This window comes from Macrotis lagotis, chromosome 2, assembly GCF_037893015.1.
Source record: "Macrotis lagotis isolate mMagLag1 chromosome 2, bilby.v1.9.chrom.fasta, whole genome shotgun sequence".
NCBI lineage: Eukaryota > Metazoa > Chordata > Mammalia > Peramelemorphia > Peramelidae > Macrotis > Macrotis lagotis.
Window position 1 is genome coordinate 239,443,957 of NC_133659.1, and position 26,663 is coordinate 239,470,619.

The following is a 26,663-nucleotide window of genomic DNA, read 5'->3' on the forward strand; positions in this document are numbered from 1 at the left end:
AATGTAGTTTCCCCTGATTAACCCTTTTTTTATATCTATGTTTATTGTGACCTTAACTGAAATCATGGTTATTTGTCCCTCCTTTGATTTCCATTTAATCATAAAAAATTTTATGTCACCCCTTCCTTTTTAACTTATGTGACTATGTTTCAAGTTTGTTTCTTAAATAGCATAATTGTTAAAATCTCCTTTCTGATATATTCCATTCTTCTCTTCCATTGAATTGATGAGTTCATCCCATTCAGATTATTTATGTATTTTCTTTCATCCTTTTCCTTTATGTTTTTCCTCTCTTTTTTAATTAAAAAAGAGGAAGTTTGCTTAAATCTGTGGTCTACAAATGAATCAATCTGGTTTTTCTCTGTTTCCCCATCTTCTTTTCCTCTTATTCATACCCCATATTTTATTAGGGCGGCATCTCATGATAGTTCATTCTTTGGTAGCATTGCTGTTTCTTATTTTATTGGCTGCTAGTGGGCGCGTTAGGCAGGGAGTCGGGGAGACGAGTTCAGAACTGGCCTCATGACACTTTACTAGCTGGGTGAACCTTAGCAAGTCACTTAACCGCTGTCTGCCTCAGTTTCCTCCGTTGTAAAGTGGGGTAACAACAGCACCTAATTCCCAGCGTTGTTGTGAGGATCAAATGAGATGCTATTTCTAAAACGCCTGGAACATAGCAGATGTTTAAGAAATGCTTCCTTCCTTGGTACAGCACAGCCGTGAGCACAGGATAATCTTAAAGCTATTTAAGTTCATTTTTTTTTTAAAAAGGACGTTATATCTCTTCAAGTCTTGCTTCGGTAGATCGCTCCCCAAATATGTTAAGCCCGTTGTTCTCTGGGATCATATGTCACTTTCTGTTGTCGCCTCTCGGATTTGTTGATTTCTGAGGAATTATTTTGTAGCGCGTCTGTGGATGCCGACGCTTTCTCTTCTAAGGCGGCCGTGATGACAGCCCGGCCTCGGATGGATACAAAGAAGCCCACCAAAGAGCCACCGAAACGCGGGCACCTCCGGCCTTCCTAGAGAGGCCCCGAGCGCTGGTTCCGCCCCGGAAGCTCGGGCCTTCCCCCACTTCCGCCCTTTGTGACTCCGGTCTGGCTGGGCGTCCGCGGGGCCTCGCTCCTTGTCCTTCTCCGTCGGGTCGCCCCGAGCTGAAGGTGGCAGCCGCGCCCCCCTGTCATCCCGCCCAGAGCTTCCCCCGGACCCGCGCTGGGTAAGGCTGCCCCCGGGGGCAAGGGGCAGGGCCGGGAGTCTGCAGCGGCGCGGGGGCCACCCGAGCCGGTCCTGGCCTGGGCCCGGCGGCAGCCGCAGCGGGCAGAGGCGGGGCGAGGCCCGCGGGCAGCCTGGCCCCTTGGGGGCCGGAGCCCGAGCTTGGGGGGTGGGGCAGAGGCGTCGGGGCTCCGGCCGCTGGTGGGGCCTCGGGGCCCCGCTGTCATGCCCGCACGGGGACCGCACCGCGGTGGGGTTCAGGGAGACCCGAGGACGGGGGCGGGGGGAGCCCGCGGTGTCAAGGACGGGTGACCTGCCACCCCGAGCAGCTCGGCGGGATGCTTTCTTACCCGGGGCCCTCTCCTGGATTTCCAGGCTGTACCTAACTGGTCATCCAACCCCTTCTGTCAGTTCACGTTGTGATTTGGGCCTGTTAGGGGAAATGAGGAGTTGTTGGCTACAAACCCATCTTTTTTGTTCTAATTTTTGGAACTCAGTGCTGTATTTGAACGGATGATTTGGCGTTTAGGTGTTGTGTGTGCGGATGTGTTGTTTTTTAGTTCAGAGCGACCTGGGGCTGGTTGAATTGATGTCTGTCTCTTTGTTGGGTGTTTTGTTTGTATTCTGAAGGCGCTGCTGCGTACTTTAGCGGGAAAAGCTTTAGAGTGTGAAGATCTGGATTGTAGCTCTGATATTGTCACTAATTAGCCAGCCGTGTGACCTTGGACGAATAACTTTGAACTCTTTAGATTGTACTTTACCCATCTGTAAAATCAAGAAATTAGCAAAATGAATTGCATGGTCTCCCAAAGATCGTTGCAGCATTATTTTGTGAATGGAGCTGTGAAGAGTTCAACCAAGCTGGATCTCCTCTTCCTCCTCCTCCTTCCCTACACCTCCATAAATACACAATAAGATACTTTCATTATAGACAGTGACAGTTACCAAAGAAAACTTCTATTGTGAAGCACAGTTCTAGGCAGAGTTCTAGTAGGTGGTTTATGAACACTTGCCCAATTGAATTGTGGAGAATTTTTTAGAGCAACCAAAACAGAGCAGGGTGCTGTTTTACCAGATATTCGTGAAAAAAACAGCTTTGTCATACCTAAGATCATTTCACTCTCCTGGAGAGTTCACTGCTGGTTCCTACTTAAACTTTAATACTTGATTGTTTAGTGGGTAGATATCTTTCTGGATTAGATTAGGTAGATTTCAAAATTTAATGACAGAGTTCAGTTTATTCTTGATTTAAATATTTTGGTCTAAATGATAAATAGCTTTCATATTAAATCTTAATTTTTTCCTTATACCTTTTGGGTATTAGAATCTCTTGTTAAATTAGCATTGTATTCACATGGTGAAATGACTTTATGACTTTTAAAACCTCATGAATTTTCTGTTTATTGTTTGTAAAAGTTTTGTACTGACCTTTTTAGAAACAGTTTCTGGAACAAAAGGAGATTTTTTTTTTGAATGCCAAGTTCTTAAGTCTGTAAGTGATTTGTATATAATATAGGAAAGCTAGTTTAAAGAAACTAAAGAGCAAGAGAGCCTTCTAGTCTCACAGGATCTCAGATCATAGAATTCAGGAGTTTTGTGGGGGGGGAATCTTAGAGGCTCAATTGAAGGCTTTCATTTTACAGATGAAAACTATAATTAGCTCCCCACTAGGCAGTAAATTCTATGAGAGAAGATTTATTCTTACTCTTCTTTTTATCCTCCTAATAGCTGACTGCACCTGGAACTTGGTAGACACTCGGTAAATATTTATTAAACTGCCTAAGGTCATACCAACTTGAAGCACTAAATCTATTTGGTTTTCTGACACTTAAGACTATAGTCTTTCCTACCCATGTTATCTTGAATATTTATTTGAACATGTTATAAATGAACTGAAAAATGAAAAATTCAAATTTACAAACATGGCCAATTGCTTTTGTCAATGACTCTTCCAGCTGTGAAATGCCAAATCATCATATCTCAGAAATTTCTTTACAGTTTTCTGGAATAGAAAAAAGATAGCCATTTTCTTCATAAATACATATGTGTATATGTGTTTACTATGTAGATGTTTTTATTTGCCTAAAACTTTCCCCCAAAGTAGTAGAAAGTAGGTATTTTGTTCTATAAATCAACCAAGTCAAACTTGAATCAATTTAGTTATGGTTTAAAATAAAGCTTCCCTTTCCCCACCCACTTTGCTCTTCTGGCATAGTCTTTACCTTGTATTTAACAAAGTGTATGTGTGTCTGTGTGTTTACAAGTTGTCTCCCTGTAAAAATAATAATAAAGCATTCAGCAAATTAAGTTCCTGCTTATAGAGGGAATACATATTCCTTTTTTAGCTTACTCAAACTTTCAATTGCTCTTTAACTTCACTGTCAAATTTCTAGAAAGAATAACTTAGATTCATGACCTGTCCTTCCTGTCCACATAATCAATCCTCAATCCCTCAAAATCTCATTTCTGTTCCTAGTATTCTGCTCAAATTGTGTTTCCAAGTACATTAATGAGATCCATGTGGGCAAATAAAGTGACCTTTTTAAAGTCCTCATCCTGTTTGATTCCTCTGTCATTTAATTTTGCTTACCCTTAACTTATTTGAAGTCAATTTAAGGAGTACTCTACAAAAAGTAGAGTAGTTTTGCTTGCAAAAATTAAAATGGGAGGGGTAAAAAAAATCCCAATCATTCATCAAGGATCTTGGGAAGAAAAGAAGGCAAAGAAGGACCTGGGGAAAGGAGAGAGCATATAATCCATAACCTGATAAACACAAAATAATTTGAGGGGGGGGAGAAGCAATAACAATTAAAGAAGATCAGAAAAGACTTCTGATTAGAAATAAACATGTATGATAGAGAATAACATTAATTAAATTAATCAGGAAAAGTAGATTGGAGTTAGAAAAACTTTAAACACCAAAGTGAGGAATATATATTGAGAGATGACCTGTAATAACTGGCATTTATAGAACTTTGAAACATTTTATATATATCATCTAATTTAAGCCTCATTACTTTGAGTATAAACATTAATTATCCTGTTTACTAATGAGAAAATTGAAGCATAAAGAGGTTAATTTAAGGTTTCACACAAGTAGTATCTGAGGGAAATTTTTTTTCCCAGATCTTCCTGACTCTTGACACCAGTACTGAATTCAATCAGAAGTCTAATTAGTAGAACTACCTCTCTTCTGTCCCCTTCTTCCTATGCTAACTGTAACCTCTCAAGTTTAGACCCATTTCAATTTCTTTGCTTTTCATATTCAGTATGTTCCTTTCCTTTCCTGGCCCCCCCCCCCCCAATACCTAGAATGGATGCTTCTACCACCATGACCCATGATTTACTTGCCTGTTAAAATTCATTCTTTTCATGGCCCAGTTCTTATTACTTTCCTTCCATCCTTCACTACTCTGACCCAAGCTCAATTTCCTTTAAATATCTTATACTGCCTTGTATCTCTCTTTTACCTCTTTTGTCTTTTTTTCTCTTTTAGATTATAAACTTATTGAAAACAAAATCTGACCTATTTAGTTTTTGTATCCCCATCACCATTATAGTAGTTTTTAAATTTAATTTTAAGATGTTTCTAACCTCTATCCCACCCAGCATAGAAATTGGAGAGACAAGACATAGTAAGTAAAACAGACAACATAAGTAAATAACCATATAAGGTGGGATATGATTAATTTAAAAGTCAGTGCTAGGAATAATGAAGAGAGAGGTGTCTGCTCCTGATCTAATATAAATAATGGTGATGGGACTCTGGACAAGTGTCCAAAGCTCTCCTCTCAGCAGCCCCAGGCAAGTATGTTTAAGGGGAGATTTGGGGCAAGTGATCATCTGAACTAGTAGTAGGAGTTTCTTCACTGAGAATTCTATGCATGTATGATTGAAGTCACAAATATTATTTAATATGATTTACAATCAAATATTTTCTGTAAGATTTAAAAAGTTCTAAGAAGTAAGTAGTGAAGATAAAAATAGCCTCATTTTATAGGTGAGGAAAGTACAACTCCCAGAACTTAAATGACTTGCTAGAGAATCACGTAGTAGATGGGATTAGAATCTAGTTTTCCTGATTTCAAGTGCAACTCTCCAACTACACAACTTTGCCTCCCAGCAGTAAACAAATAGCTTTACAATTCCAAGAAAAAAGATCATTGTGGGTTAAAAGGAGTGATGACCTCAGTTTTGAAGGATGAGCCCTTGTTTACTAAAGGCAAGAAAACATAAGGAAAAGAGTGAGCAGATTTATTTTAACAGGAGGGAGGGTATAGGTTTGTAAGAGATAATGCTGTATTTGTTCGGGACCCTGAATACATAGCTAAGGAATTTGGGCTTTAGAGCAAGGGAACTATTTGAAGGGGAGGAACATGATGAAAATCTGATTTTAGGAAGATTTGTCTTAAGGCCCAAAGGGATGGGGAAAAAATTGATTTTAGAGAAAGAATTGATGCCATGCAAGATGAATTTTCTTATCTTTTCAATTAGCTAATGCCAATAAACTAGCAGGAATCAGAGAAACATTTTACTGCAGTGTATTTTTCACTCAGGGTGTATGACACATCCCATTCTCAATTGATGGAAATGTGTGTCTGATAATTTAATAAATGATATTTATATATTAACTTCAGAGCTATTCAATCTGAGAATTTAACAAAAGAGATGTGATTCTTTCTGAGAAGTGTGGTCTAAGCAGATAGATCACTTAGACTAGGTAAAGGTATTATTACTATAAAAGTGGATTCTTATCACTTGTTATATAGAAAAAAACAGTGTCTTTGTTAGTATAGTCATTTACGCTAGACCCAAGGGGACAATTTTCTTAAACTCTCAAAGTTCTGTTAGTTTTCATTTGTACTCCTAAAAACAGTTGGGGGTGGGGAGAAGATATTATAGGAGACAGCTTGTCTGCTGTATAGTGCTGTATAGTTTATCATATGGTAAAAGAAAAAAGGCAAATACAGCACAAAATGGAGTCAAGTCTTTTCTTGGAAGACTACTCTCATCTCCCCAAAATTTTTTTCAATAATAGCAGTAACCCAATTTTGCCCCCTTGGACCTAATCTGACCCTAGAAAAACAAAGAATATTAAGATGCACAGAAGGGTAAATCAAACATAATTCCTAGGGTTTGATTCTATATGACTAAAAGAATACTATCATTAACAAATAAAAGAAGGTGGCATAAATCAAGATGAGAAATTAACAAATTTCAGGTGATACATGAAGTTTGGAAGGGGGAATCTCTTTTGGAATAGAGAGTGTACAAATTAATCTTTGCTGATTGGGAAAAGAACAGAAGGATTCATGTTGTCTATATATTTCTCATTTCAATCTCTTCTTATTTCTCTTTGAAAAAGAAATGAAAAGAAAAACTTGGAGAAAAAGGAAGCTAAAGCTTGTAGAGAATTACAGTAGTAGCAGATTGCAACCTAGGGTAGTCACAGGAGGCCCCATAGCTACAGATTGCTGTAAAGGTTTTTATTGCCTAGTCTGAAGCTCAAAACTGTATTTAAATATGTCTGTGTGTGTGTGTGTGTGTGTATTTATATCCTGGAAGAGATCTAGATCTAATTTAAAAGTAGATGAATTACAAAAGAACATTCTTATCAACTTTTCTGCATGTTTGACATTCAGAACAGTTAATTTTGGTGAGAAAAGTACCTCATTTTTTCATGTTTCTTTAAATGTAAAGTCATGTATGTTTAATTTTCCCCATTATACTATTAATGTTTATGTTTAATAAATGCTTCTATTTTTCAGTTTTTAAAAGCTAAGAAGTAGAAAATTTATGGTTCTGCTGTGGACCTCAGGTTAAAGCATGTGCCTTGTCTCTCACACCAGAGTCCACATAAAGAATGCACTGTTCCTCCTGCAGGCAAACTTTGTAAGGGGAGGATGGATGGTGGGAAGGAGGACTAGATTGTTGATTTAATTGGTATAGGGAACTCTTCATGAAGTTCCCTCTCTACCAATGCAGCTCTTCTGAAATTTAGAGTTTAGTGAGTTGCTTGGAGATACTCAAGTTGTTTAGTAACTTGCTGAGTCTTAACCACCTGAATTTAAAAGGCAGAATTTCAATTTGTATTGACTTTGAGAAAGGCCTTCTAGCCTGTCACTGGTAAATGTCATTGTAACAAACCTAAAGAAATAATTAAACGTTAATTTCAGTTACTTGTCAGTTTTATTTTTAATCAGTTGTTGCCCTCAGTGAATTCCTTTGTTTATAAATCATTTTACTTTTTTTTAAATAAGAATTTTTTGTAATTCAGGAGCAGTGCAGGAATAAGAAAACCCTCAGATATCTCCAGTGTCAGTCTACCTCACATTGCATCGGAGTAAGGACAAACCCTGAATCTGAATGATGACTGCAGAATCTAGGGACGCTGCAGTCATGACCCCTCAGGCTATACAGGATAAAGAGGGACTTGTTATTGTTAAGGTAGAAGAGGAAGATGAAGAAGAACACCTCTGGGGCCAAGATTCTAACCTTCAAAGAAGTAATAGCCCTTCTGATCCAGAGATTTTCCGACAACGCTTCAGGCAGTTCTGCTACCAGGATACTTCTGGACCTCGAGAAGCTCTTGGTCGCCTTCGAGAACTTTGCCATCAATGGCTAAGGCCAGAAATGAATACAAAAGAGCAGATACTGGAACTACTAGTGCTGGAGCAATTCTTGGCTGTTTTGCCCAGAGAGATCCAGACCTGGTTGCAGGAATACCGTCCTGATTGTGGAGAGGAAGCAGTGACACTGTTGGAGGATCTTGAACTTGATTTATCAGGACAGCAGGTAGGAAAGGAGAAATGAAACTTACATTGGGTGAGCAGGGTCTTGAGATTGGATTATGGGATTTCAGCATGGCATAGGAGTGGGAAGTTGCCTTGTTAAAGCTTTTACAAGTTAAAATTGAAACTAGTTACTTTATTGAAAAGTTACTTTTGTCCTGTTTTCTTGATTTCTAAATCTAGTGCTGGTTCTGTGTTTTGAAGGGATTATCCTTGTCTTTTCTCTGAAGTTTTAAATCTCATTACTATAGTGACTCCTTAATAAGCCCAGCTTTCTTGTCCTTAGGTACCAGTCCATGTACATGGACATGAAATGTTATCTCGGGAGGTGGAACCTCTGGGAACAGCACATGGATCTTCAAGCTTTGAATTCCAGCACCGGACACCCCAGATCAAGCATGTAACACGAAAGCCAAGTCTTTTACAACAGAGTGGTAAGGAACAAGATTTCATTCCTGTGGAAAGAAAGGAATTATATTGGAAAGTTTTGCCCTTTGTGTTGTTGTATTCACAAGACAGAGGTATACAGTGTACAATCTGCAGAGATACAATTCTATTGATGGTTCCTTTCCTTTTCTTATTTTCAGTGTCTTGGTACTTATAAAATTTTCAGTTTTACAGTAATTGAAAAAATTTCCTTGTTTCTCTAATACTAGAAGTTATTCTTTTTCCTCTTTTGTTTATTGTTTTAAATTTCTCCCTTTTTACCCATAGTGTAATTAATGTAGCTGTGACCCACTAATCACTGTGCTCTTATCAAATTTTGTGATAAATTATTCAGTCTGAATATTACAATGTCTAAATATTTAATCCAGGTGTTTTCTCAAAATGCAAGTTTATTATGATCAGTTAGTAAAGAGAAGCAGAGGGAAGAAAAAAGGGAAAATTGAAGCATAAGAGAGTCAGAACAGGTAGACAGAGATAAAATTGGAGAAACATACATAGGATCTCACACAGTACCATCACTATTTTGTAGCCTTTTAGAATATTACTACTTAAAACATTTTTAATTTATTTTCCCAATTATAACCAAGCCCTCTTGTCTTTGCCTCTTTACCTCAGTGACAATGAGCCAAGGATGGGATCCAGTATATGAATTCTTAGATATCTACTCCTGCATATTGTGACTTTTCAAGAGTAACATAAGGCAGTAAAAGAAGTCATGAGACTTGGGAAAATCATTTTTAATTTATCTGAGCCTTAGTCCATCTTTAAAATGAAGTAGTTGGACAAGATTATCTTTCAAGTCTGTTCCAGCTCTAAAATGCCATTAATCCTCTTAAATGCCTGAAACTGGAGGATAGAGAAAGCAGGAATCATATCTTTCTTACATTCTTTTGAGTTACTGTATTTAACCATGGGTGACAGAATCGTCTTATACTCTGTATCCAAGGATTTTAAGAAAGAACTGATTTCATAGTTCCTTTCTCCTTCAGCTTATCCTACTTCCCATCTTCCTGTTTCCCATGAGAGAAATCCTAGAGACCAGGCAGTGGCCTCTGCATTATTCTCAGCAGATTCCCAGGTGAGTTGTCAGTCCTTCTGTCTTCACTGAGACCTTTGTTTTCATATTCTTTTGGGAGTTTCTTCTGAGGTTCCTACTTACTATATTCATTTCCATTTGAGTAGGAATTAAGCTTCTCAAATTAAGCTAACTTCCTATTTCTTAAGGGGCTTAACTACTGTCTCTCCTTTCTTCCCATCCAAAACCCTGTACTTATTTAGGATCCTTTGTGGTACTCATTGCTTTCTATTAATCATAATTCACCTGACTTCACCCCATAGGTTTTTACTAGGTGTGTTAAAAACTGAATTGGGAATCTCGTATTGTTTCAGGCATTGGTAAAAATTGAGGACATGGCTGTGTCTCTCATCCTGGAGGAATGGGGATGTCAGAACCTGACTCGACAGAACCTCTGTAGAGAAAATAGACAGGAGAATTATGGAAACATGTTTTCCCAGGGTAAGAACTAATGAAACAGTAAGGGAGATCATTATCTGATAAGATTTCTTTGCCTCTTAGTCTGTTAGTTGTGGAGTTTATGTATTCAGCAGAAAAATGACCAAAAAGGCTTGTCAATACATTTGAATTCGTGTTCAGAAGCAGAATATTTCAACTTCTTGTTCCCAGATCACAAAAACATTTATTTACTCTGTTTAGAATCACTCTGTAAAGATGGAAAAAGAATTTCCTTGTGTTTTGTTTCCTTCATTCTCTCCAGTTAACCTAGATATGACCCTCCCACAGCTTTCAAATGTTTTTACCATATCCTTTTGAACCAAAATATATCAGTCCCTGGGAGTATATCACTGAACTATGGAGGATCCTTTCACTTTAACATGTATTTTCTGGTTAATTCTCCTCATTCCCTCCTCTGTGATCAGGATTTCTAGACCTTATGTCTTAAGAGCTCTTAAGAGCTCTGGGTCCAGGAAAAAACCCCGTTAGAAATACTTGGTCAGTTTTTTTTGTCCCATTCTGCCTTTTTTTTATAGTCTTTACAATTAAAATGTTTTACCAGACCAACAGAAAATGTTAATTTATTTAAAGTGTTTACAATTAATTTTCTATATTTTATGTTTCCACTAAGTAACACCTCTAAGAAATGTCATGCAATGGAAGTCAAACATTAAAATTTCCACTCCCATAGAAGGGGGGCAAGGAAGCAGGGAAAGGGAGAAAGTAAATATGGGCTTAATTTCCTGTGCATTTAGTTTGATTTCATATATGATATTATGGTCATTGAATGAAGTCTCTGAGATAATTAATTTCTTCTCAGCACTATGCCTAAACCACGAAGAGTTGCTACTAGATAATCATACCTATTTAGGATTATATAGTTCCAGACCTTAGGCTTCTAGAAAGAAAAAAGAATTTATTTAATGCTTACCAGGAACTCAGAGAAGAAACTGAACTAGAAAAGACAGAGTTTAAACAGATGACAGTCAAGGACAAGAACCATAGGGGAATGAGACTATCTACAGAAAGGCAAAGGATTGGGGAGAAGTTTTGGTCTGAGTTCAAATCTTATATAGGATGTGATAAATGTTGCACATGCTTTACAAGGAGTTTTTAAAGTTTCTATAGTAACAAAGCATATACCAAGCACTTTATTAATATCTCATTTGATCCCTACAACAACCCTGTAAGATAAGTGCTGATTATCTCCATTTTATAATTGTGAAAACTTAGGTTAAGTAACTTTCCCAGGATCACACAACTACCAAGTATCTGAGGCTAGATTTGAGCTCCATTCTTCTTTATTCCAGTTCCTGTGGACAAAGGTCCACTGTGCCATCCATCTGCTTGCCGTATAACTGAAGAGCAGTGATGTAAGAAATTATCTATTTTCACTTTTCCTTTAAAAACAGACATTTTTATTAGATAGCAAATAACTGATTTTGGCATAAAGCAATATAGAAGTTTTAGAGCAAAGTATAAATAAAAACATTCCTAGGAATAAATATATTTATTGCTAAACTAAACTGTAGTTAAACCAGTCATGAGTACCTCTGTTTTCATAATGTGATTTTACCAATTAGGGTAAGACTTGAATGCTTATATCCTGTTTGCCCTTTGATCTAACTTATTCACTTAAAAGTTTTTTTTTATTTAAGGCAATGGGGTTAAATGACTTGCCCAAGGTCATACAACTAGGTCATTATTAAGTGTCTGCAGTCAAATTTGAATTCAGGTTCCTCCAGACTCCAGGGCCAGTGCTTAATCCACTGCACCACCTAGCTGCCTCTGATCTAACTTAGTAGAGCATCAGGAAAGGTGTTAATTGTGCGCACTAATTATACTCTGCTCTGCTTTGCTCTCTTTTGTACCTTTATTCTAGCACTTACAGGCCTTTTAGAGATCATGGGTATGGAGAAAAATGCTTTGAGGTTCTTCAGGCAAAGATTCAGTGGTCTCTTCAAAGCTTCTTGCCCTGCTTCTTAATTGTCATCATACCAAGAGAATGCCTTCACAGAAAAGGAGAGGTGTTTTTTTTTTTTTTGGAAACTTCTCAATCTTATCAAATAATAATTACAAAGTGCTGTATATGCATTATTTTATTTGATTAAACAAAATAGAATATTGATTAAGCAAATCATTTATATAGTTATATATATAAATTTATATGTGTTTATTCATACACACAAACACACACACACACACATATAATATCTATGGGTTGATTATAGGAATTAGTATTGTAGGAAATGGAAATAGGCATTTCAGTTTACTCTTATCCTTTTCCTTATCCAAGCTCCTAACTTCCTTTCTCCTCCTCATTTCCTTAATTCCCACTTTTTCCATATTGAAATCATTTTCTCCTAGCTACCTCCCGTCCCCTCCACACATAAGCTTCACCTAATGGGCCTTGTTCTCTTGTTCACTCTCTTCAGTTACCTGTTTTTATCAGTCAATCTTTGTCTTTCTGTCCATTCCCTCTTACCTTTGTTCATGTCTTGTTTTATTATCCATGCAGTTCATGTCTGCTGATTTAACTTTCCCTTTAGCACCTCTGAAAACTACTTCCTAATGTCCCTTGCTTTGCCTTGCCACTTTGCAGACATAACCATGTTCTCCTTGCCAGCAGCATCACTTGATTATTGAGCAGTTCTTTTTTTTTTAATAATAAAAAAGGATATTTTTACTTTCTATTTGTCAGGTTGTGGAAGCAGAACAACCAATGAGGAGTCAACTTCAAAGGAAGATATTTCAGAAGCAACAGGATCTCATGGGGAAATATCTGGAAGATTCCAAAGGGAATTTGGAGAAACATGTGAACAGGAAAGTAGGTTACAAAGACAACACAGAAACTTAAAGGAGAAACTGAGATTAGAAAAGACAGAGTTTAGACAGATGACAGTCAAGGACAAAAAAACATCCACAGGGGAGCGAGGCCATCCACAGAAAGGCAAAGGACTGGGGAGAAGTTTCAGTCTGAGTTCAAACCTTTCACAGGAAGAAGTTCCTACAGGAACAAAGTCCCATAAATGTGATGAATGTGGCAAATGCTTTACAAGGAGTTCCAGTCTGATTCGACATCGGATAATTCACACTGGAGAGAAACCCTATGAATGTAATGAGTGTGGAAAAGCCTTCAGTCTTAACTCAAATCTCATTCTTCATCAGAGAATCCACACTGGAGAGAAACCCCATGAATGTAATGAGTGTGGAAAAGCTTTTAGTCATAGCTCAAATCTTATACTCCATCAGAGAATCCACTCTGGAGAAAAACCTTATGAATGTAATGAATGTGGCAAAGCTTTTAGTCAGAGCTCAGATCTTACCAAACATCAGAGAATCCACACCGGAGAGAAGCCCTATGAATGTAATGAATGTGGCAAAGCTTTCAATCGGAATTCATACCTTATTCTTCATCGGAGAATTCATACCAGAGAAAAACCATATAAGTGTAATAAGTGTGGGAAAGCCTTCACCCGGAGCTCAACTCTTACTCTACATCACCGAATTCATAACAGAGAGAGAGCTTCTGATTACAACTCTACATCACTAGATGCATTTGGTGCATTCCTGAAAAGCTGTGTATAAAGCAAAATTTCCCATTAACTTCCATAATTTCAAAGATGTGTGCCCATGGGAAAAATATTTGGCTTCTAATATGTAATCCAATAATACTTAAAAGTACATCAGAGAGCAATCTTGCCTTTGTCAGTATAATCTGTGTGCATTTATTTCTCCAACATAACCCTCTATAAGAAAAGTTAGTCTAATAGATGATCATAATAAGGAATATATGCACACATTAAAACAAACATCAGAGCTCATCAGTGCTTTGGGGAATTAGGACACTCACAAGAAACTAGTCAAACTTGTTGATTCATGAGATCCTTGTCTGCAGCCACCAATTTAATCATTGAAATCCACCAAACTTGAGGTTTGTTTTCCCAGTGCCTAGCACATAGTAAGTGCTTAATGGATACTTGTTGATTAATTGGCTTAAATTGAGATTGAGGGTTGTTTTTCTGCAAAGCAAGCAGTGCTTGCTCAACATCTTTTTGTTCATCATGACCCATAGAAGGATACTTATAGAATCCTGGACTGGGACATGCTGCTAAAACTAAAACATATGTAATAAAAGGTGGGATGCCAAAGCTGAAGAGATTTAAGGCTATGCAGATCAAAACCAAACCAAAGACTTCTTATCTCTTCCCGAAGAGTATTTATGGATGATTCAACTCATAACTCCCCATAGGATTATAGTTGACACCATCCTCATCATAGAGAAATGCTATAGAAATAACTACTTCTTTCCCTTTTCTGAACTCCTATAGTTGTTAGTGTTCCTGTAGTCTCATATACAATTTAGCTTTTGTCTTTTAATTGTCTCTTGAATGTAGTAAATCTTCTCTCCCCAACAAGATTCTAAGGACCTGATCTCCTACCTAATAGCCTTAGTAAGGGGGGGATTATTGTTTGATGACATAATTTTGTTGCTTGTTAAATAAGTACTCACTGACTTCTAAACAGGATTCCCATACTGAAACAGGAGCTCTGCTAAAAGTAGAACAACCTAGCCTAACTTCTGCAGAAATCACCATTTGTTGCCATGTAAAATTCCAAAACTATAGAATGCTATTCTCCCTGAGCTCTTTAAGCATAAAGAAGACATTGCTTAAATGTCTACACTTAAAATTTTTTTAAACATATAAAGTGTTGGCTAAGTTCCACAAGATTTAAAAATCATTATTATCACCTTTAAGAAGTTAATTGAAGCAATAATTTTGAGACTCTATGGCTGCTATCACTGGTAAGATCCTAGATGAAATTTTTTCATATTAGCTCCTGAACAGCATGGCCAATTGGGTGCCCTCCCATTCTAGTCAGAGAGGTGGGACCATCACCTATGTACTGGACACTGTGCCTCTCAATGAAGCCTGAGATTGTATCAACTTGTTGCTGAGTCACACAGTATCGTATTTAGCTTTTAGTTCTCTTCAACCCCAGAGCTTTTTCAGACAAACTGCCATCTAAGTCATATTTTTCAAACCCAATCTCTACTAAATTTTTTAATAAATTAATGAGAGGCAGTGTGACATAACAGATAGTTACCCTCTAAATATCTCAGTTCTCAGAATATTTAGGTTCAAGTCCTACCTCTGACACATACTGCTTTAATAGGCAAATCACTTAATTTCTATTAGTGCAAAGACAGTACCATTCTGTATTGCCAGAGGAAGTTGATCAGCAGCAGCTCCAGTCCCTGTCTTTAATATATTTGGCTTGTTATAATAACTTTGTAGAAATATTTTGTGGCAGCTTGATTGTTACCACCAAATTAGCTGTAGTAAAATAACACAAGGCTAAGAATGAATCTTTAGGGCACTTCTAAGAGATTTCCTTTCCTGAACAGTGATCTATTTAATCAGTTTTGAATTCACCTAACTGCAGATTAACTAGACTGTATCTTTCCATCTTCACCTCAAGATTAGCATCAGAGGAGTCTTGGTAGGTTCTGCTAATCTAGATAAACTATCTAGAATTTCACTCATCCAACAATTTAGTTCACTCTTTAAAACAAGTAAGAAAAACCAGCTTAATAGCATATTTGGCATCATTTAGTGATCATTTCCTTTTTTCTAGGTAGAATTTTGTCAGAAATTGGGTCAGTTTACCAGCTTATATCTTGCAGATTTTCTTCTCCCTCCTTCCTTATCTTTCCTTCTGGAAAATACGGACAAATCTTCTCTTTGTGATTTTTTTAAAAATAACTAAAAAATGGTCAAGTAATCATATCCTCTAACTCTTTCATACCTTGGGGCTAACTTATCTAAGACCTGGTTACCTGAACTCAACAAGAGTAGCTGGGTGCTTTTACTCTCTCCTTATTTTGAAATTTAACTTTCTATTAGTCATTTTTTGATACTTCCTTTCTGCTATATAAGGATTATTCTTGGCTGATAAAACAGAAGTAGGATAAAAATTAAATCTGTCTATCATCTCTTTAGTTTCCTTGTCATGGTCCCACATCGTGTTCCTATTCCTTTGACCCTTCCCCTCATGAGCTCTCATCATAGAAAAAAAAGCCCAAAACTTTTTTTGTCTTTACTATTTATCAATTTCAACTTAATCTAACCTTGACCATATTCTAATAAGAATGTTAGTAGCTTTTGGTTATACCTCCTATGCATGTCATTTCCAAAAATTAATTTGTTGATATGGATCCACATCATTCTCTTTAAACTAGTCCCCCTTTTTCTTCATTAGAATTGTTATTATTTAGGATTTAATATTTGGGAGCATACTTCCTCTCTAGAATTTTAGACCAGGAGATCCTATCTAACCTTTCTATTCTTTGGAGATTTTAATGCCTAGCATAAATTCTAAAATAGTCATTTCTTCATAAGGTTCCTACTTTTACTTCAGCAGCCTTCAGCTTCTTTTATTGCCCAGGATCAGATCTATCCTAAGATCTATCCTTAACTATTCTTCCACTTTTTGAAAGAATGAAATTATCAAGTTTGTAGTTACTAAGCCTTTTTGAGCTAGCCTTGTTTCAGAATATAAACAGGAAGCAAAAAACTAGCAAATGAACACTTTCGAGTCAATAAATGATGAATTTCAAAAGTTATGGAAAAAGTCATCGAGCATGTAGAATCCCTTTAATGATATGGAAATGACATATAAATGGACTGCACACAATCTGCATAGCACATGCTTGCCAAGATGTGCAAATCTACAGTATGGAAGCCCTACCCAGCATGAAGAGAAACAATAAGACTTCATATTGTCCAAGAAGTCACTGAATACAACTAAGAAGCTGGAAACTAAATTGGAAAAGAAAGCAGGGTTTTATGAGAGGCCTAAAGTCAGGCACTAATAGAGTGCCAAATTTCACACCAAATAAATTGAATTTCTACATAGCTGCTTTTTCCTAACATCTGTTGTGGTTCTGTGACCTGAACCAATTTCTTGAGCTGAGTGAGCAATTTTGACCTGAACCTAAGTTTATCAGGACTAGATCATTATCAACCAAGTCAATGAATTTCTCCATTATAATAGTAGAAAGTAATGCTTAATACAGCTGATTTGAACACCTAAGAACAGATACCTAGATGGCATTTTTATAAACGATTCAGGAAAAGCGGAAAGAAGAGATACTATAAGAATCCACTAAAGCAGAACCTCCTGAATTGGGTCATAACTGTGGATAGATGGATGATAACTACAGTTCACAGATCAAACTAATAATCTAAAAGGTTTGGAGTTGCTTTTTTTTGAGCAAAGACTTTGGATCAAGTAAGAATATAATTTAATTAGAAATTTCGACTAGATACTAATCAGAATATATTGCCAGTATAGACAATATAGAAAGAATATAATTCTCACTTTGGTCTTGTCAGCTACATAGCCATTGGCTCTTCTTCAAAAATTAAGTACTATTATAATTGAGTCCAGTTAATTCCCATCTTGTAGATACTTCTCACTAAATTGGCTCAGCAGTTGCCCAAGATAAAACAAAAGAGAGAACCACATCAGAACCACATTGCTGGCTGTAGCCATTGACTAAAACAATGTGTCTTAGAACATTAGTTCATCAAATATCACATAATGTAATGGGGTATTGTTAAAAGACTGGAGAACTCTGCTTTCCACACCAAAATGTTATTCTGGAGTAGCAATCTAAATAGTCAATTTATCACTTTAAAGCAATATATAGTTAAATATTCAATAAGGTTGTATATGTGTTTGGCCCCATGAAATTCTTTGAAGGGTTTTATTTTATGTTTTGCTCCAGTTCTGCCAAGAAGGAGAAGGAAAAGAAAATCTTCCATTTGCTAGTAGTTTGAAGTGTATTTTACCTGACAAAGTTAGAATCCAGGAAATAAATAAGCTAGATGAATATATAGAGAAATTTGAGGTGGGTGTTGAATTTGCTACCTTATCTTACAAAAGATAACTTCTTCTGGAGAAAGAAACCCTTTAAATGTGAAAAATGTGGCAAGCATCTGAGCCCTTGGACTGTTGCTAACTATACAGTCTTTATTCTTTTAAGTTTGCACCCCTTTTTTTTAAACTAGAAAACAGTGATTTCATCCAGAGAAAAATAGCAATAAGCCATCTTTAGAAAACTCAAAGCAGATGCTTAAGAGAAAGCTGCTTTTAGATCACACACACACACACACACACAATCTCTCTCTCTCGATTAAACAAGACTTTGGAGAAAAAATTAGGTAGTAGCAAAATTATACTACAAAGATGAAACAAATACATAATTGAAATTTGAAAAAGTGATATAAAGCATTTTGATTTGACAACAGGGAACACAAGTTGCTTTCCAAAAATGGCTTAATGAATTTGGAAACTACATAGGGAGCACTCAGACTTAACTCCAAAGGATCAATAAGAGGAGAATGAGACCATAAGGAAATGACAAATTGTAGAACTTTTAAAAATTATATTGTGTTGTCTGTATTGTAATCAAAATGTCAGTATTGTTTGTTCTTCTATTCCTTATTCTGAAAGCCCTATAGGTCAGGGTTTGTGTCGTGTTTTGTTTTTTAATTTCTTAATTATCCTTACATTCCCTTTTCATCCTACCTTGTTCCCTCAGGTTTGGAGCAGTGAAGAAGAAATCAATGTAGTTGTGGACAATAAGACATGACACTCAGTGGAGGTGGTTGTTGAATCATTTTTCAATCTGAATCTTGGTGGTTTGCTCATTTCCTTCTCCAAGTTTTTCACAGATGAGGAACTGAGACAAACAGGGTTAAGTGAGTTGCCTGGGATCAAATACAGCTAGTGTCTGAGATCATATTTGAACTCAAAAAGTTGAATGTTCCTGACTCCGGGCCCAGCATTCTATCCTCTGTGCTATCTACCTGCCCCTTCATGGACAAATTAAAATAAGAGCTTCATAGTATTCAGTGTCAGTCAAATTAGGGAAACATGAGCTCTATAGAATAGCCAGGTTTGACTAGTAGATAATTAAGAGTGGTTTCTCTGTGTCTCAGTTGAGGCTGGATCTTTAACTACTAGAGAAGGAAATGTGTCTTTTAATGGTTTGGTGGGGAAAGGTGAGAAAATTAAAGATCAGATACTATTACAAAACAAAATAGTGCTCTTAGAAAATCATTGGGTCTGCTGTTCTGCCTCATTCCATATGTTAGTCCAATAATTTCATATTTCTGCTTAGAGAATTTTGGACAAGTGAAGAAATGGGCCTCATACGGCTGTCTATCAGACTTTCAGAAAAGGCTTCAAAAGTTACCTTGTAAGGTTTCCTTACGGACAATAAGGAACAAACTGTTCATAGGCAGACTTAAAAGAGACTTGGTTTATAAACTAAAGCAAAAATTTTAATTTTCATTAGTATCTGCCATTACTGGAAGAACTCTATTTTGATGTTTCTTGATTTTTGTCTTAAACAGAATAGCTTTGATAAAGATGGAAAGGCATTTCCTACTTCAGAAAAATTAGTGAACTTTGCAAAGTAACTAGAATGAAAAAAAAAAACAAAACTCAAACTGGATACCCTTAAGGGATGTTTATATCCAAGTTCTCTTGGGTGGCTTTTGATTTCTCACTCAATTTAGTCATTTTTATATTTGTTTTAGTTTGACATAATCTTAATTCTTCCCAAGCAATAAATAATAGAAAACATCATCACTAAACATTTAAGCAAAGTTTTTCATGTCAGAAAATTAAATCTATTTCATTTAAGTTTAAAAGTACATATTTTAATTTTTTGTCCTATTAAATTTACAAATTTATTGGTTCAAGGTTTTAAAATAATTTGAAGAATCTATTTTTTTCTTCAGCAACAAGCATCCATATATACTTTTCAACTGATTGTATGACCTTGGGCAAATTCTTTCATTTGGGTTTCTTCATCTATAAAATGAAGTTCTTAAAGCTTCTCCATTAGTTCTCAAGTGAGGAGAGAGAAATTGAAGAGTGCCAGCACCTGAGCTCTGTTGCAACCCTCTACAAAATGTTGATGATTTTTTGAGACTTTTGCTCCTGTAATGGTCCCAACTAATCACTGATAACATTCATTGGTCTCTGGACACAGTTTTTCACTTCTTAGACTTCTTTAGGAAAATAAAGCTGAAGATACATTCAGAGAAAAAAATTTCATGAATGATTTGAAAAGGTGGTATTTTTATAACCTTGTATGAACTTTTCAAGTTTGAGCCTCAATCGCCTTTGGATCCAGAAGAGTGCAGCCAGGCAGCTGATTCACTAGTAACATCTTTCATAAGGGTGGAGATGGATATGGGGAGCCAACAGACCTGCACCCTGAACTTAGGGAGGAAGTAGAGATGAAACTCAAGGACAGTTGGGAAGAAGTAGAAGAATGAATGTAAGCATTTTAAACTTCAGACATTTAACTTGTCTTCCGCCCTAGTTAATTAAAGGCGGTCAAATGTTTTTAAAAAGTCGACCTTTATCCTGGCAAAAGCCAATCTTCTGCAATTAGTGTTATTTCTCTTTCAAAACAAAATAGAATGAGGGAGAAGGAATAGGGGATGAATGAATTAAAATTCATGCTTTTCTTAGATTATTTGTAGGAGGGTTGGGGTGGGAATATACAGTTAAGGCTGATAATTTTAAAATAAACTTGGGTTTTTTTTATTTTTAGGCAAATACACTATCAGTTTAGTCAACAATGGGAAACTAATATTTTGATTTATGTGGTTAATTCAAGCTTTATCTTAATATGTACAGTTAGATAAAACTTTTCCTGCTTTTTAAATCCCCGGTTTTGCAGTTGAGACTAAATTAATCCAAAGTAAGAAAGACTTTACATAAGAGTAGTATCTAAGGAATACAGATGTTTAATATGTACTTAATAAATATTTAATTAGTTCACTGATATTTCTTTAAATCTGCATGATTAAGTGCGAATACTTTAGTACTTCTCTATGAAGTAAATGGTAATAAAATTGTGATTTGTATCTATGTTGGGGAGGAAAGGGTCTAATTAAAAATTAAATATGGTAAGGTTGTGGATAGAGATTATGAGAATTGTATTTTTTTTCCTTTTTATGTTACTTGGGTTATGGTCAAGCAAATGTAATAAATGCCTGTAGATAACACTTTGGACAGTTTGCTTTTCCACTCCATGCTCATTTAGTAAAATGCTTTCGTAAGTTAAGGATGAGAATGAAGTTTGCTCATAGAGCACAGCATTGCCCATGCATGACAGTCCATGTCTGAAAAACACCAGCTGCACAATCAATTCTTAAGAGACACCTTCAGGTTGTCCTGGTATTGCTTCTTACCCCTTGTGAGCACTTGTTCTTTGTGATTTCTCCATAAAATAGTCTTTGGTAAGTAAATGTTTGGCATTCTAATCATATGACTAGCACTCTGTAGTATTATTCGAATGCTTGGCAGTTTAGGCAAAAAGGGATCTCATTGTCTGTTGAGTGTCTCCTGCCAGATTATCTTTAGAATCTTTCTAGGACAATTGTTTTTTAGGTTTTTGCAAAGCAAATGAGGTTAAGTGGCTTGCCCAAGGCCACACACCTAGGTAATTATTAAGTGTCTGAGGCTGGATTTGAACCCAGGTACTCCTGACTCCAGAGGGGGTGCTCTATCCACTGCACCACCTAGCTGCCCTATCAGTTCAGTTTCTTTTCATGGCACTGCTAAACTGTCCAGGGTTTCTCACAGGCATGATGCTTGTCTTTCTCAAGGATGGGAATTATATTTGAGTGAGGTGTTTCTGTGCTTCATGTCACAAACCTCACTTTCTCCTCCAGAGCCAGTGGCCAGATATGAATCGGGACAACTGGAGACAGCCCTGAATATGATGCAATCGGTGTGCTTTAAGTGCTCAAATGGCACATAGCTAGTTGGATTCAAACTCCAATCCTCCTGACTCCAAGGCCAGTGCTCTCTCCACTGTGCTAAATGATAAAACATCATCACCTCAGCTCTACTGATAGTCATTACCTCAACAAAACTTCCCTTTGAGAACTCCACCTGCAATTGTATATATCAAACCCCATAGGGTTAACTGGCTTCATTGGCACAGTGGTATCCCTTTGATCAGCATACTGATCTTAGACACAGACCAAATAAGTAGCAATATATATTGTAATTTCCTGTAATCTATTTCAGGTAGTTTCAACTCTAAAGGATCAAAATGTGCCACATAGTGATTATAATCTTTCATCAGTATCAGCAAGAAATTGCAGAAAAATTGTAATTCATTTTATTAATTGTTGCACATAAGGACTGCTATGAAATAAAAGCTTGGGGTGCAAAAATGCAATATCAAATTGCAACTAGAACAAGATTTTTTATAAAACATTATAGTAAAAAGTATTTAAAATATATAAACACAAACCGTTGCTTTTAGCATTCCTTAGTAAAGAATTAGAATATCTTAGGTGACTTTAAGACAATTTTTCAACAAATATTTCTGATTCCAAATGAAATAAGTCATAAGCAAAATCAAATTTTCAGAATAGGGTGGCACATGATTTTTATTCTTCACTAACAACATTTCTGTGCTAAAATTTTAATTCTTAAAATACAAATAAGAAAATGAGGTCAGCACAACAGCTCTGTAGAGCTTCAGTTTGGGAGTCTAGTCTAATATCTCCTCTCCCACACTTTCTTTTGGAATCTCCCAAAAAATGAGCCAGCTCTGGCAGTGCATGCACGCATTATCATTGTGTACCTCCCTAGAAAGCATATGGCCAAAGTAAGTGAACTTATCCACAATATTCAAAACTTCTCCATTTGCAGTAACCAGTGGTTCCGCATACGGATGGAACACCTGTGTCTTCTTGGTGTTGTTAGGCCAAAATTAGCACAAGCAGCAGAGAATCAATCCATACTTTGTTGAATCTTGGCTTCAGAGGCAAACAAGATCATGCACTATATGCTAGATCATGCTAGGTATCATCTATTAAGTAGCATTTATGTAGTACTTCATAGATCATCTCATTTGATTTGTACAACAATCTTGTGGGAATAGTATTAAGGAAATGGGCTAAAAGAGGTTATGAATTGGCCAGATCACATATCTGGTATCTGGAAAAGCATTTGCATTCTTGGTCTTTTTCGTGCCCAAGTCCTGGCTGCTTCAGTCTAATAATAACCTCAACTAGATAAAAGCTAATCAAGGGATTTTAATTTTTAATCCCCTTGACTTTCTAATTTGCTATACCAAACCTAAATTTTCCCCTTCTAATTTTCGCTATTTCTGCTCCTGAGCTGCAGAGTTATGCTGAAATGAGGTGAAAATCTAAAAGACTGTCCATCATGAATCATGCCCTTGTCACAATATTAAGCTAAATGAAACTAGTTATTTATCAATTCCCTAACAATGGCTGTTCCACATTAAGCAAAGAAACTAACCCCACCCCACACTCTCCTAAGGACCTCACCTAACTTCTGAAATCAACACCCTGAACTGGCTCTTGTGTCTTTTATCTTGGTCTCAGTACAGCTTTGTCTTTACATCTGTCCTATATACCCTTGTATCTCCTGATGCCTGAGGAAATTCACTTCCCAAATTTATTCACTGGTAATTTCAATCTATCCCCATTCATTGGTACCCCCTTTGCTGTTTAATAAAGAACATTGTTCATATCTTTAAAAAGTAAACTTTGCTTTATCATGGTAACCCCCCCATGCTGCCAATTTTAAAAGTACTTTAATTTCCTCGATATTTTCTTTAAATTTCTGAAGATTGAAGTTTTGCCTTCAGTGCTTTCTGAAAGGTGCATAAATGATCTTAATATCCCTGTGACCTTTCTTGTTTCTCTAGTTTAGTTGCACCTTTTACAACAGTTCTAATGCTATATTGAACTGTTTGAAAAAAATAGGTAAAGATATGGTAATACCAAATTCTTCCTATGAAATATGGTCTTGATACCTAAACCAAGGAGAGTCAAAATAGAAAACCATAAATCTATTTTCCCAATATTGATGCAAAAGCCATTTTAAATAAAATGTTAGCAGATGGACTATATAATATGAATATAAAATATATAAACAATATATAAATTCCAAATGAAATAAGTCATAAGCAAAATCATTTTCAAAATAGGGTGGCATATGAAATATAAAACAATAATTATACACTGACTAGGCTGGGTTTATAACAAATGCAAGACTGGTTCAATATTAGAAAAACTTGCATAATTTATCATATTATAAAAGTAATATAATTTATACTCAAAAAACCTTGACAAAATACAAAATATTCCTATTTTAAAAAAAAAATACTAGAAAAGTCAAGAAATGGAACTTTTCTTAAAATGATTTCTAAAACCAAGAGCCAGCATTATTTACAATGGAAATGAATTAGGGATCTTTCTAATAGTGTCAGGGGTAAAGATGTCCCTTATCACTATTACTAGTGAATAAAGTATTAGAAATGTTAGCTATAGCAATAAACAAAAGCAATTGAAGCAATAAATACAGGCAATGAGGAAACAACTCACTTTTGCAAGTTATATGATGGTTTACATAGCAAACTCTAGAGCAAACTAAAATTTAGCAAAGTTTATTATATATAATCCACACAAAATAATCAGTTTTTCTGCATATTACCAACAAAATTCAATAGAGAAATTGGGATGGCTAGGTGGTGTAGTGGATAAAGCACCGGCCCTGGAGTCAAGAGTACCTGGGTTCAAATCTGAGCCCAGACACTTAATAATTACCTAGCTGTGTGGCCTTGGGCAAGCCACTTAACTCCATTTGTCTTGCAAAAACCTTAGAAAAAAAGAGAAATAAAATTTAAAATATCTGCATTATTACAAAGGTGTTACTTCTATCTCCTCTCTATCAATGTACTGGTGGCAAGATAACACCTTCAGCTGCTGTTATGTGCTGTTCCTTGGTAGCCCTGGAGAGGTAGGCAAGATATTTAGCATAAAAAAAAAAAAATGACTTCAACAGCAGCTACCAGCTGTGCATTAAGGAACAGTAATATATCAATCTCTTCCCCACCATACAACCCCCAAATTAAAAGAGACATCTTAAACAGTTTATCTTGCATAGAGAAAGTATGTGGTTACACATTAGAGCCACATCCCCAGAACTCCAGGACATATGTATGTTTGCAAAGCATCTTTATAATAAAAGTAAAAAAAAAAAGATAAATTGTAAATCTGGACCAAAAGATCATAAAAATGTTGATGAGAGCAGTATTCAGAATTCCTTATTGATAGGAGCTTCTATCTCAATGTCAAGAACCCTGATGCTCTGTGTACACTATATAAGGGGGAAAGTTTGGAGTATATGGCTCTAAATGGTACATATATATTGGATCTGTCCTGCAAGGAGTAGAAAAAGTTGTAGGAGGTGAATAAGGATACAACTCTGATACAGAGGACCATTACCTAAGTCATTCTGGCCATTGGTGGTGAAAAGCTTCAAAATGCCTATTGCATTTTCCAAGTGATGTTTGATAAATGTTACTTACCTTACTTGTACCCAAAGGTCAAGCTGCCTGCTACATGACCCAGGAAAATGGGAGGGTGCAAAGGGAGTTCTGTTAAGAGGCACTTGACTTGACAGCAGATCATTTTCATCATATTGTCAAAGCTCTTGGGAAAATTCCTGGAGGCAACTTATCAGAAGGGATAGATCCTCATACCTATTTATCAAAAAAATACTAGTTATGACAGTTCTCTGGAGAGAACTGAATGAAAATAGTAAGGAAAACAACTTTTTCTCAGTAGTACCTTCATAAAGTCTGATCATATTGTAGTATGTTAAAATTTTATAGTGAAAAGCAGAAATATTAGAAGTTTCCTTTTCAGATCATAATGCAGTAAAAATTATATTTAATAAGGAACCAAAGAAACAGATTGAAAGCTAACTGGAGATAAACAATGTAATGTTTTTTTGGGGGGGATGTTTTCCCCAAGGAAATAGGGTTAAGTGACTAGCCCAAGGTCACACAGCTAGGCAATTAAGTGTCTGAGACTGGATTTGAAATTAGGTGCTCCTTATTCCAGGGCAGGTGCTCTATTCACTGCACGATCCAGCTGCCCCTTAATGTAATCTTAATGAATGGGTTAAAGAATAAATCATAGAAACAATAATTTCATTAAAAAGAATGACAATATTGAGACAACAGACCAAATCCTATGGGATACAGCCAAAGCAGTGATTAGAAGAAAATTTATCTCTAAATGCTTACATCAATAATATAAAGAGCAAACTAATGAATTGGGTATGTAGTTAAAGTAACCAGGAAAAAGAACAAATTAAAATCCCTAATTAAATACTAAATTGGAAATCCTAAATATTAAAGGTGAGAATAAAGCAGTAAAAAAATTGTTCAATTAATAAAAGTAGGAATTGGTTTTATGAAAAAAGCAAAATAGATAATAAAAATAAATAATAGTTTTTTTAAAAAACTAAACCACTTGCATTAAAAATGAAAAGTGAATACATCACTAATAAAGATTAAATTAAAGGAATTTATATGCCAAATATAAAATATGCCAACAAATTTTACAATTTAAGTGAAATTGAAGAATATAAAAATATAAATTACCTACATTAACAGAAGAGAAAATGTCTAAATAGATATATTTTAGAAAAAAGAAATGTGCTTCCTAAGAGAAAAGCACCAAGACTAGTGGTTTTACAAGTGAATGGTCTAAAACATTTAAAAATCAACTAATTCAAATATAATAAATTATTTGGAATAATAGATA

At 36.0% G+C, this 26,663-nt stretch overlaps 1 protein-coding gene across 1 annotated transcript; it reads left to right on the top strand.

Moving 5' to 3' along the window:
- Positions 1 to 1,099: 1,099 nt before the first annotated feature.
- ZKSCAN1 (zinc finger with KRAB and SCAN domains 1) lies at positions 1,100 to 26,311 on the top strand. The gene is made up of 6 exons (XM_074225275.1): positions 1,100 to 1,216; positions 7,490 to 8,007; positions 8,290 to 8,437; positions 9,440 to 9,528; positions 9,840 to 9,966; positions 12,665 to 26,311. Exons 2-6 carry the CDS (start codon positions 7,579 to 7,581, stop codon positions 13,549 to 13,551), a joined length of 1,680 nt encoding a protein of 559 aa, XP_074081376.1. The 5' UTR covers positions 1,100 to 1,216; positions 7,490 to 7,578; the 3' UTR covers positions 13,552 to 26,311.
- The last annotated feature ends 352 nt before the right edge of the window (positions 26,312 to 26,663 follow it).